The following is a 13,461-nucleotide window of genomic DNA, read 5'->3' on the forward strand; positions in this document are numbered from 1 at the left end:
TGGATAATGTAAACGGTGACGAACAAGGAAGTGGAATTCACAATATTTCGTTTACGTGACAATTTGGGGAGAGCTTTTGCAGAGCATGTTTCTATGAAAATTATAGCCTATTTAGTCTCAATTTCTCCAACTTTAAATAAATTAAGTTATCCATGAAGGGCTTTATTGACTGCCACTGTCACATATCTGCAGGAGAGTTCGACAATGTAGGACTTTTACGTAACGCATATTTTATTGAGGCTTTACCAATTGTTGGTTCTGTATTAACGTTAGATATGACAGTCTGTCTGTTTTGTCTAATGCTTTAATCAATGTATTGTATTTTCTTTCAGGACATAGAAGATGTGATTGAGAATTCTAAAAAGGTAACTTGTTCAGCTGTTGTTGCTAATGTCGTAGTCCAGGGGAGGTCCCCTAGTCATTGGCGTGTCCTAATAGTATACATTTTACCACTAGCCGGCCTCTGCCAAGTACCCTGCCCTGAACTTGAGTACTTTTACTAGCCGGTTACCACCCGGTCCTCAACTCTGCACCTTAGAGACTGCTGCACTATGTACATAGTCATTGAACACTGGTCACTTTAATAATGTTTACGTTACTGTTTTACCCACTTCATATGTATATACAGTATTCTAGTCAAGGTTAATTCTATATAACTACTGCTGTACACACCTTTTCTATTCATATATTGTCCATAATGTCAATACACACTATGAACATTTTTTAATGTGTGTATTGTTAGGTGTTACTGCACTGTTGGAGCTAGGAAAATAAGCATTTCGCTACACCTGCAAAATATGTTTACGTGACCAATAAAACTTAATTTTGTTTCAGGCTGGGCTTTTAGCACTACTAGCAGTAGCAGAAAATGTCGGAGAGTTTGAAAAGATTATACAGCTGTCACAGAGGTTCCCAGGCTTTATTTTCCCTTGTTTAGGTGTCCATCCTATACAGGGGACAGCTCCTGAGCCACAGAGAGGAGCCGTACTCCAGGTATGTGCCCCAAACAAAGATCATAATCTTCATCGCCACCACCATCATCATCATAATGCATGTCTACAATGGCACTGTCTGTTAAATGGTCATATTTTCTCTATGCAGGATTTAGATGCTGCTTTGCCCCTGATAGAGAAATATAAAGACCATCTTGTTGCTATTGGGGAGGTAAGTAGTCTGTATTGATTTTGTGTGCAAATTGATACAGATCCACACTAGTCTCACCCAGCAGGCAAAACTCTCTACATACACTGCCTTTCAAAAGTATTCTTACCCCTTGGATTTCTTCACATTTTATCATGTTACAAAGTGGGATTAAAATACATTTAATTGTCTTTTTTTGTCAACAATCTACTAAAAATACTCTAATGTCAAAAAACTGAGGATGGATCAACAACATTGTAGTGACTACACAATAATGACTTCAATGACAGAGTGAAAGAATACAAATATACAGAATACAAATATTTAAAAACATGCATTTTGAAAGCAACAAGGTGCTAAAGTAATACTGAAAAAAGACACGGCAAAGGAATACACTTTTTGGCCTGAATGCAAATTTGTATGTTTCGGGCAAATCCAACACGTCACTGAGTAACTGCCTTCTTATTTTCAAGCATGGTGGTGGCTGCATCATGGTATGGGTATGCTTGACATCGGCTAAGACTGGAGAGTTTTTCAGGGTGAAAAGAAACAGGATGGAGCTAGACAGGCAAAATCCTAGAGGAGAACCTACTTCAGTCTGCTTTACACCAGACACTGCAAGAGTAATTCACCATTCAGCAGGACAATAACCTACAACACAAGGCTAAATCTACACTGGAGTGACTCACAGCTGTAATCGCTGTATTGAAGAAATCCAAGGGGTATGAATACCTTTGCAATGCACTGTATGTGGTAATAAGCCTGGGGCTGGGGTTAGATCCACACTAACTAAGTGGTTGGTTGATGATCTTACATCACTGATAATCAGTCATCATTGCCTTCACTTACAGGTAGGCTTGGATTTCACCCCCAGATTTGTCAGTGGTGACGCAGACAAAGACAGTCAAAGACGGGTGCTTATTCGGCAGGCAGAGATTGCAAAACAACTGGACCTTCCGCTGTGAGTCCTACACTAATATAAACCAAATCAAAATTATTGATCATGCGTTGTTGTTTGCATTGATGCATTTTCCTCACAGTCCATTTGTTTTAATCAATATATTTTGTCAGATGTTTTTTGTAACATGGTGTATCCATTGTTTAGAAATGTCCATTCAAGATCTGCAGGCAGACCTACTATACACCTGCTAAAGGAACAAGGTAATTTCATATATTTCTATGTACACTACATGACCAGAAGTATGTGGACACCTGCTCGTCGAACATCTCATTCTAAAATCATGGGCATTAATATGGAGTTGTTCCCCCCTTTGCTGCTATAACAGCCTCCACTCTTCTGGGAAGGCTTTCCACTGTTGGAACGTTGCTGCAGGGACTTGCTTCCATTCAGCCACAAGAGCATTAGTGAGGTTGTCAATTAGGCCTGGCTTGCAGTCAGTGTTCCAATTCATCCCAAAGGTGTTCGATGGGGTTGAGGTCAATGCTCTGTGCCGGCCAGTCAAGTTCTTCCACACCGTTCTCAACAAAACAATTCTGTATGGACTTTGCTTTGTGCACAAGGGAATTGGAAACACATGGAAACCCATTTCAGGAAGCTCCAGATGAACAGTTATTGTGCTGACGTTGCTTCCAGAGGCAGTTTGGAACTCTGTAGTGAGTGTTGCACCTGAGGACAGATGATTTTTACACGCTTAAGCACATGGCGGTCCCGTTCTGTGAGCTTGTGTGGCCTAGCACTTCACAGATGAGCTGTTGTTGCTCCTCGACGTTACCACTTCACAATAACAGCTGTCGTGGAAATTCTAACCAGAAGAAGAGAGACTAGTTTCTTCAAACAACAACTTTATTATAAGATTTGCAAAAATTGAGCGGTTAACAATCACTCAAAGGTGCAGAATTAAAAGCCCAACGAACAAAGTTGGCTCTTAGCTTTTATGGTAAAGTCCAACCTCTTTGTCTATGTGGCAGTTAGCAGATACAGTGGGGCAAAAAAGTATTTAGTCAGCCACCAATTGTGCAAGTTCTCCCACTTAAAAAGATGAGAGGCCTGTAATTTTCATCATAGGTACACTTCAACTATGACAGACAAAATGAGGGAAAAAAATCCAGAAAATCACATTGTAAGATTTTTAATGAATTTATTTGCAAATGATGGTGGAAAATAAGTATTTGGTCAAATAACAAAAGTTTATCTCAAAACTTTGTTATATACCCTTTGTTGGCAATGACAGAGGTCAAATGTTTTCTGTAAGTTTTCACACTGTTGCTGGTATTTTGGCCCATTCCTCCTCTAGAGCAGTGATGTTTTGAGGCTGTTGCTGGGCAACACAGACTTTCAACTCCCTCCAAAGATTTTCTATGGGGTTGAGATCTGGAGGCTGGCTAGGCCACTCCAGGACCTTGAAATGCTTCTTGCGAAGCCACTCCTTCGTTGCCCGGGCGGTGTGTTTGGGATCATTGTCATGCTGAAAGACCCAGCCACGTTTCATCTTCAATGCCCTTGCTGATGGAAGGAGGTTTTTACTCAAAATCTCACGATACATGGCCCCATTCATTCTTTCCTTTACATGGATCAGTCGTCCTGGTCCCTTTGCAGAAAAACAGCCCCAAAGCATGATGTTTCCACCCCCATGCTTTCCAGTAGGTATGGTTTGGATGCAACTCAGAATTATTTTTCCTCCAAACACGACGAGTTGAGTTTTTACCAAAAATTTCTCATCTGACCATATGACATTCTCCCAATCTTCTTCTGGATCATCCAAATGCTCTCTAGCAAACTTCAGACGGGCCTGGACATGTACTGGCTTAAGCAGGGGGACACGTCTGGCACTGCAGGAGTGTGCACGGCGTAGTGTGTTACTGATGGTAGGCCTTGTTACTTTGGTCCCAGCTCTCTGCAGGTCATTCACTAGGTCCCCCCGTGTGGTTCTGGGATTTTTGCTCACCGTTCTTGTGATCATTTTGACCCCACAGGGTGAGATCTTGCGTGGAGCCCCAGATCGAGGGAGATTATCAGTGGTCTTGTATGTCTTCCATTTCCTAATAATTGCTCCCACAGTTGATTTCTTCAAACCAAGCTGCTTACCTATTGCAGATTCAGTCTTCCCAGCCTGGTGCAGGTCTACAATTTTGTTTCTGGTGTCCTTTGACAGCTCTTTGGTCTTGGCCATAGTGGAGTTTGGAGTGTGACTGTTTGAGGTTGTGGACAGGTGTCTTTTATACTGATAACAAGTTCAAACAGGTGCCATTAATACAGGTAACAAGTGGAGGACAGAGGAGCCTCTTAAAGAAGAAGTTACAGGTCTGTGAGAGCCAGAAATCTTGCTTGTTTGTAGGTGACCAAATAGTTATTTTCCACCATAATTTGCAAATAAATTCATAAAAAATCCTACAATGTGATTTTCTGGATTTTTTTTTCTTATTTTGTCTGTCATAGTTGAAGTGTACCTATGATGACAATTACAGGCCTCTCTCATCTTTTTAAGTGGGAGAACTTGCACAATTGGTGGCTGACTAAATACTTTTTTGCCCCACTGTATTTGCAAACGGGTGGGGAACATAGTGTATAAAAGGTGTTTTGCTTGTCTGTGCAAATTGATAGCTGACATTGCCACCATTGTCTGTTCCTTCCTGCAAGTTTCCACGCAGATGAGTTCCTACAGATCGTACAAATGGGATGTCACATACTGTGGTCGCACCCGGTTCTTATCTGTACACCCAGACTTATGACTAATTCACACAAGACAAGCCTGCGTCAGCAAAAAAACACTAACATGTAACAATGCACAATTCTCTTAAGAAAAAACAGCATATGATATCTAAAAGTAATTTTCCACCACAGTCCTCCCTTTTGAGACTGTCTCAACCTTATAGAAAATGACTTACAAGCATTTTCATCAAACAAGCATTAACATGAGGGGAAAAATTGAAGACTTTCTTAGACTTAGTACATTACAATCGTAAATGACCTCCTTTGTCATTGAGTTTCAAACCTTCACATAGTGCATATTCATTCTCAGAAGGGGAAAAATAACAAGAATTAAACATCGGTACACGCTTCATCACCACACGCAAGGCAATCGCTTCGTTTGGTGTTTGTTTGCGAGAACACTGATGAGCTCTTTCAGATGTTCCACTTACAATAGTCAAGTTACCCTCACCCTGGGGTATGAATGTACAGCAATGGTCACTTATCCTTCGGCACAGAAGTTGTGATGCTACTACTACAGCGAACTTCCCTTCTGGTAAGATGGCTTCCTGTATACAGGTATCTTTGGCTATTTCAAGCATTGTACATAATTTGGCAAACCCCTCACTGAAAGTTGACAATAATGTCTGAAATGAAAACACTATCTCTGCTAGAATCTACAACTAACACCCTTGTGCAGCAAACGTTCTGTCTCAAATACATGCCCTGTACGTACTTAACCTCTGGCTACAAATGCATTTGCACATAAATCATTCCATCTAACCCATAACATGCTAGTCACTACTGCTAGTCCACTTATATAGTTAAAAACATACTAAAACATGCTCATATCAATGGTAATATATCATCCAGAAAGCCATATGTATTGATGCGCTTTAACATTAGAATCCTGATAACATGGTAAAACAAAACCCCTACTATCATTGGTTATAAAACCCATCATGGTTATACAACCCAAATTTAGAATGACAGTCCTTAGTGTTTCACGTTGAGTCTATCACTGAAATTCAAGACCCTCGATTTAGCACACGCCGACACAGTTAGAATGTACATTTACAAACAGGGGACCATATATATATATATATATATATATATTATACAGTTTATACTACTTATATTACCAGTATTAACTTCTCATTACAGCCCCCATTTGTATCTGTTTAACTGTCGCGAGTGGCATGTTAATTACTGATTGGTATCTCAATGCATTTGAATTTAAATTACAATACGCTTCCCAGTGTGTAGACCTCCAAAATCAACATGATACTCCAAATAAACAGTTTAGGGCAACTCTAAATCAATTTACAGGCATAGTTGACCACCCCCCTCCTTACTGGAACTCTTCTCCTGGTGTTTCTTCGCTTTCTGAAAGTCACTGAGCTCTTCAGTAAAGCCATTCTAATGCCAATGTTTGTCTATGGAGATTGCATGGCTGTGTGCTCGACACCTGTTAGCAACGGGTGTGATTGAAGTAACCGAATCCACTAATTTGAAGGAGTGTCCACATACTTTTGTATACAGTGCATTCGGAAAGTATTCAGACCACTTGACTTTTTCCACATTTTGTTACGTTTATTACGTTTCACACTACGTAGTACTAACACTACAACACTTGTTTGCTCGTTGTGTAAAAAAAAATGTTTTCGCATTTTATCTGAACAGATGTGAGGCTTGTATTGTCTGAACTATGTCACTTAATGTGCACATTTGAACTTGTCTCTTCCTTAAAAAAAAAAAAAAGATTTCCCACCAGAAATGTTGTTACGTTACAGCCTTATTCTAAAATGTATTACATAGTTTTTTCCCCTCATCAATCTACACACAATAACAAAGCGAGAACCGTTTTTTGTAATTTTTTGCAAATGTATAAGAAATTGAAATACCTTATTTACATAAGTATTAAGACCCTTTGCTATGAGACTCGAAATTGAGCTCTGGTGCATACTGTTTACATTGATCATCCTTGAGATGTTTCTACAACTTGATTGGAGTCCACCTGTGGTAAATTCAATTGATTGGACATGATTTGGAAAGGCACACACCTGTCTATATAAGGTCCCACAGTTGACGGCGCATGTCAGAGCAATTGTCCGTAGAGCTCCGAGGCGGCATTATGTTGAGGCACATATCTGGGGAAGGGTACCAAAACATTTCTGCAGCATGAAGGTCCCCAAGAACACAGTGGCCTGTATTCTTAAATGGAATAAGTTTGGAACCACCAAGACTGAGCAATCGGGGGAGAAGGGCCTTGGTCAGGTAGGTGACCAAGACCCCGATGGTCACTCTGACAGAGCTCTAGAGTTCCTAAGTGGAGATGGGAGAACCTTCCAGAAGAACAATCATCACTCCACCAATCAGGCCTTTATGGTAGAGTAGCCACTCCTCAGTAAAAGGCACATGACAGCCCACTTGGTGGTGGCAGCATCATGTTGTGGGGATGTTTTTCTGCTGCAGGAACTGGGAGACTAATCAGGATCAAGGGAAAGATGAACAGAGCAAAGTACAGAGATATTCTTGATGAAAACGTATTCCAGAGTGCTCGGGACCTCAGACTGGGGCGAAGGTTCAACTTCCAACAGAACAACGACCCTAAGCACACAGCCAAGACGATGCAGGAGTGGCTTTGGGACAAGTCTCTGAATGTCCTTAAGTGGCCCAGACAGTGCCCAGACTTGAACCCAATTGAACATCTCTGGAGAGACCTGAAAATAGCTGTGCAGCGATGCTCCATGTCCAACCTGACAGAGCTTGAGAGGATCTGCTGAGAAGAATGGGAGAAAGTCCCTAATTACAGGTGGGCCAAGCTTGTCACGTCATAGACTTGAGGCTTTTTAAAATAAGGCTGTAATGAAACAAAATGTGGAAAAAGTCAAGGAGTCTGAATACTTTCTGAAAATATTGTAGACATAGGACAGACACTTCAAAATTCACCAATGGTGACTTTAAAACAGTTACGAGTTTAATAGCGGTGATAGAAAACTGAGGATGGATCAACAACATTGTAGTTACTCCACAAAACTAACTTAAATGACAGAGTGAAAAGAAGGAAGCCTGTACAGAGTAAACATATTCCACAACATACAGTCTGTTTGCAACAAGGCATTTAAGTAATACTGCAAAAAATGAACTTCATGTCCTGAATAAAAAGTGTTATGTTTGGGGCAAATACAACCCAACGCATCACAGAGTAGGGCTCATCATATTTTCAAGCATGATAGTGGCTGAATAATGTTATGGGTATGCTTGTCATCGGCAAGGACTAGGGAGTTTTTTGGGATGAAACGAAATGGAATAGAACTAAGCACATGCAAAATCCAAGAAAAAAAACAGGTTCAGTCTGCTTTCCAACAGACCCTGGGAGTTGCTTACCAAGCAAGACGACGTTGAATATTCCTGAGTGGCCTAGCTACAGTTTTGACTTAAATTGGCTTGAAAATCTATGGCAAGACTTAAATGGCCGAATAGCAATGATCACCCACCAACTTCAGAGTTTGAATAATTTTTTAAAATAATGATTTGCAAATATTGTACAATCCAGGTGTGCTAGGCTTTTAGACTTACCCAGAAAGATTCGCAGCTGTAATCACTGCCAAAGGTGTCTAACATGTATTGACTCAGGGGTTGAATCCATATGTAATATATTAGTGTTTTATTTTTTTACAAAGGCTCAAATTGTTCTTCCACTTTGATAGAGTATTTTGTGTAGATCGTTGACAAAAAAATGACAAACCCATTTTAATCCCACCTTGTAACACAACAAAATGTGTAAAAAGTCAAGGGGTGTGAATACTTTCTGAAGGCACGGAATCTGCCAAGTTAATTCATATAGTAAACAGTGCATGTCTCAGGACTACCTGGCCTGATGACTCCTAGCTGTCCCCACTCCACCTGGCCGTGCTGCTGCTCCAGTTTCAAATTTTCTGCCTGCGCATACGGAACCCTGACCTGTTCACCGGACGTGCTTCCTGTCCCACACCTGCTGTTTTCAACTATCTAGAGACAGCAGGAGCGGTAGAGATACTCTGAATGATCGGCTATGAAAAGCCAACTGACATTTACTCCTGAGGTGATGTCCTGTTGCACCCTCGACAACCACTGTGATTATTATTATTTGACCCTGCTGATCATCTATGAACATTTGAACATCTTGGCCATGTTCTGTTATAATCTCCAACCGGAGCAGCCAGAAGAGGACTGGCCACCCACCTCATAGCCTGGTTCCTCTCTAGGTTTCTTCCTGGGTTCTGGCCTTTCTAGGGAGTGTTTCCTAGCCATCGTGCTTCTACACCTGCATTGCTTGCTGTTTGGGGTTTTAGGTTTGAATTCTGTACAGCACTTTGACATCAGCCGATGTAAGAAGGGCTTTATAAATAAATGTGATTGATTTTGACTTTCCACTAGGTGTTGAGAAAGCTCTTCTTCATGCTTTTGATGGGAAACCCTCAGTTGCCATGGAGGGAGTGAAGGCTGGGTATTTCTTCTCCATTCCTCCATCTATAGTAAGAAGTGAACAGGTAAAGAGTTTTATAATTATAACTTTATTTCTCTGTAAGTGTATTAAGGCTTTTGTTAAATTCACTTGAAATGAATTGGGATTTGATTTGTATTCTCACACTAAGTAGTACTAACACTACAGCACTTGTTTGCTCGTTGTTTAAACAGCTTTTTTTTAAATGTTGATGCATTTTATCTGAACCGATGTGAGTCTTGTACAGTCTGAACTATGTCACTTAATGTGCTAATTTGAATTTATGTCTCTTACTTAAAAAAAATAATGTTTTCTCACAAGAAGCAGAAGCTAGTGAAACAGCTGCCGTTGGAGAGCATGTGTCTAGAAACCGATTCACCTGCCTTGGGTCCAGAGAAACAGGTAGGATTGCTAACTTATTTATTTACACTGAAAAACAAAACGCAATATACACTACCGTTCAAAAGTTTGGGGTCACTTAGAAATGTCCTTATTTTGAAAGAAAATCACATTTTTGTCCATTAAATAACATCAAATTAATCAGAAATACAGTGTAGACATTGTTAATTAATGTTGTAAATTACTATTTTAGCTTGAAACGGCAGATTTCTTTTTTAAATGGAATATCTACACAGGCATACAGAGGTCCATTATCAGCAACCATCTCTCCTGTGTTCCAATGGCACGTTGTGTTAGCTAATCCAAGTTCATCAATTTAAAAGTCTAATTGATCATTAGAAAACCCTTTTTCAATTATGTTAGCACAGCTGAAAACTGTTGTCCTGATATAAAAAAAACAATAAAACTTGCCTTCTTTAGACAAGTTGAGTATCTGGAGCATCAGCATTTGTGGGCTCGATTACAGGCTCCAAATGGCCAGAAACAAAGATCTGAAACTTGTCAGGCTATTCTTGTTCTGAGAAATGAAGGCTATTCCATGCGAGAAATTGCCAAGCAACTGAAGATCTTGTACAACTCTTTGTACTACTCCCTTCACAGAACAAAGCAAACTGTCTCTAACCAGAATAGAAAGAGGAGTGGGAGGCCCCCACTCTGAGCAAGAGGACAAGTACATTAGTGTCTAGTTTGAGAAACAGACGCTTCACAAATCCTCAACTGGCAGCTTCATTAGTAGTAGTAAATAGACTCCGGGATGCGATTTTAATGGACAAAAATGTAGCTTTTCTTTCAAAAACAAGGACATTTCTAAGTGACCCCAAACTTTTGAACGTTAGTGTATATAAAACATAACACAGTATATATACTGAACAAAAATATAAACGCAGCATGTAAAACAAGGACATTTCTAAGTGACCCCATATTTCATGAGCTGAACTAAAAAGATCCAACCCTCCAACCACACTAAAATTATATTTCTCTCAATTGTTGTGCACAAATGTTTTTACATCCCTGTTAGTGAGCATTTCTCCTTTGCCAAGATAATCCATCCACAGGACAGGTGTGGCATATCAAGAAGCTGATTAAACAGCATGATCATTGCACAGTTGCATCTTGTGCTGGGTACAATAAAAGGCATCTCTAAAATGTGCAGTTTTGTCACAAAAAAACAATGAACACAATGCCACGGATGTCTCAAGTTTTGAGGGAGCGTGCAATTGACATACTGACTGCAGAGCTGTTGCCAGATCATTCAATGTTAATTTCTCTACCATTTGGCAGTAGGTTCAACTGGCCTCACATCCGCAGACCACGTGTATGGCGTTGTGTGGGCAAGAGGTTTGCTGATGTCAAAATTGTGAACAGAGTGCCCCATGGTGGCGGTGGGGTTATGGTATGGGCAGGCATACAGTGCATTCGGAAAGTATTCAGACCCCTTGACTTTTTCCGCATTTTGTTACGTTAGTCTAATTCTAAAATATATATATTTTTTATCCTCTTTAATTTGCACACAATATCCCATAATGACAAAGTGAAATCGGGTAAATGTATATTAAAATGCAGGTGTGCAAAGCTTGTAGCATCATACCCAAGAAGACTTGAGGCTATAAATGCGTAAAGGGTCTGAATACTTGTGTAAATGTGATATTTCAGGGTTTTATATTTTATACATTTGCAAACATTTATAAAACCTGTTTTTACTTTGTCATTATGGGGTATTGTGTGTAGATTGATGAGAAGAAAAACAAACAATTTAATCGATTTTAGATTAAGGCCGTAATGTAACAAAATGTGGAAAAATTCAAGGGGCCTGAATACTTTCCAAATGCACTGTAAGCTACGGACAACAAACACAATTGCATTTTGTCAAAGGCTATTTGAATGCACAGAGATACCGTGACTAGATCCTGAGGCCCAGTGTCGTGCCATTCATCCGCTGCCATCACCTCATGTTTCAGCATGATAATGCAGAGCCCCATGACGCAAGGATCTGTACACAATTCCTGGAAGCTGAAAATGTCCCAGTTCTTCCAAGGCTTGCATGCTCACCAGACATGTCACCCATTGAGCATGTTTGGGATGCTCCGGATCGACGTGTACGACAGCGCGTTCCAGTTCCCGCCAATATCCAGCAACTTCGCACAGCCATTGAAGAGGAGTGAGACAACATTCCACAGGCCACAGTCAACAGCCTGATCAATTCTATGAAAATGAGAGGTCACACCAGACACTGACTGATTTTCTGATCCACGCCCCTACCGTTTTTTAAGGTATCTGTGACCAACGGATGCATATCTGTATTCACAGTCACGTAGATTATGGCCTAATGAATTTATTTCAATTGACTGATTTACTTGTATGAACTATAACTCAGTAAAATATTTGAAATTGTTGCCTGTTGCGTTTATATTTTTGTTCAGTGTAGATTGAAATCCATATGCCATTGACTTTATCCTGGTTTGAAAGTGGTTGTACATCAAGTAATGTTTGAAAGTGATTGATGCATCTAAGAATATATTTTAGAGATGGTATTACTAACACTAGTCATGCTTTTGCATCTTAAACATAGGTGAGAAATGAGCCAAAGAATATCTCTGTCTGTGCTGAGTACATCAGTAAGATCAAAGGGGTTCCCTTGGAAACGGTGATGGAGGTGACGACACAGAATGCCCTGCGCCTGTTCCCTAGGCTCAAGACATTACTCAGAGCCTGAACAACCAAGTCCGGGTTTCAATCCAAGGCATGTTACATAGTAGTGCATGGCTCTTGACCTTTTTAAAGGTAATTTACGCTTAAGGGAAAGGGGGATACTTAGTCAGTTGTACAACTGAATACATTCAACTGAAATGTGTCTTCCGCATTTAACCCAACCCCTCTGAATCAGAGAGGTGCGGGGGGTGCTGCCATAATCGGCAACCACGTCTTCGGGGCCCGGGGAGCTGACATGCACAGTGTTTACCATGAATGTGATCTCCGCGAACGTCAGGGAAATTTCCTTTCAATGGTCAGCTGTCCAGTGCTCTGCTCTATAAGAGGCCTTGGATTGAATCTCACCCTCTTGGGTGAAGTTCCTGAAAGTCACCACTGTGTCACCTTGGTGTTATATCAGCAAGGATGTAGAGGGAAATAAGGCAACCGAAAGGCCTGCAAACTGAACAGCATTTATAAAGACTTTCAAATTAGAGCTGCTTTTGGACTGTGTATGCCTAGGAGTTGAGGTGTAGAGTTTAAAAAACAGTTTTTATGTTCATATCCAACATCTGTTATGTAACAAGCTAAATAAATATGACACATGTATTTCTTTAAATAAATATGATCAGATTTCTTGTGCTACATTCCTTGTGCTACATGTAAATTATGTGTTACAACGACACCAGACAATATATTTAGTTTTGGTAGACCCTGTCTGTTATCTTAATAGGAAAAAAGGTATTGAAAGAAACAGGAGCTTTCCCACAGAAGTGCTACACCAGGAACACTACCTTATAGCATAACCTGGAGAAAACCATAGAAACACAGCAATGGCTTTTTCATTAAATTACAGTAGCACTACATTCTTTACGGACAAATGTGACTCGTTTCAGGAAACTAGGCGTATGTCGCACGTCACTACTTCACAGGAGAGTCATTTGAACATACTTTTTTTGGGCAGAAATGCCTTCTGGAACATGTGAACTTTCATGTGCCTTAATAACAAACTTGTATTCCATCCGGAAATTGTTAAATTACAAGCCTAGTTAGTTTAGTGACGGAAAGACCGGAACCTTCCCGCTAGCCATGATTG

General features: G+C 40.3%; 1 protein-coding gene across 2 annotated transcripts; it reads left to right on the top strand.

The window, feature by feature from the left end:
* The first annotated feature begins 12 nt into the window (after positions 1-12).
* On the top strand, positions 13-13,012 carry LOC110497572 (putative deoxyribonuclease TATDN3). 2 transcript variants are annotated; one of them, XM_021573741.2, is made up of 9 exons: positions 13-206; positions 333-365; positions 835-993; positions 1,102-1,164; positions 1,992-2,101; positions 2,246-2,301; positions 9,212-9,324; positions 9,600-9,680; positions 12,247-13,012. In XM_021573741.2, exons 1-9 carry the CDS (start codon positions 153-155, stop codon positions 12,388-12,390), a joined length of 813 nt encoding a protein of 270 aa, XP_021429416.2. In that variant the 5' UTR covers positions 13-152; the 3' UTR covers positions 12,391-13,012. The 2 variants fall into 2 exon arrangements, with proteins under 2 accessions (XP_021429416.2, XP_021429417.2); XM_021573742.2 differs by having other exon boundaries at positions 9,603-9,680.
* Positions 13,013-13,461: the final 449 nt, after the last annotated feature.

Source organism: Oncorhynchus mykiss, chromosome 19 (assembly GCF_013265735.2).
Source record: "Oncorhynchus mykiss isolate Arlee chromosome 19, USDA_OmykA_1.1, whole genome shotgun sequence".
NCBI lineage: Eukaryota > Metazoa > Chordata > Actinopteri > Salmoniformes > Salmonidae > Oncorhynchus > Oncorhynchus mykiss.

Bases quoted from the DNA above. Each gene is read 5' to 3' on its own strand.
- LOC110497572 (XM_021573741.2), top strand. From the start codon at position 153: ATGAAGGGCTTTATTGACTGCCACTGTCACATATCTGCAGGAGAGTTC. The intron at 2,302-9,211 runs GTAATTTCATAT...ACTTTCCACTAG, and splicing joins ACACCTGCTAAAGGAACAAG to GTGTTGAGAAAGCTCTTCTT. The intron at 9,681-12,246 runs GTAGGATTGCTA...TCTTAAACATAG, and splicing joins CCTTGGGTCCAGAGAAACAG to GTGAGAAATGAGCCAAAGAA.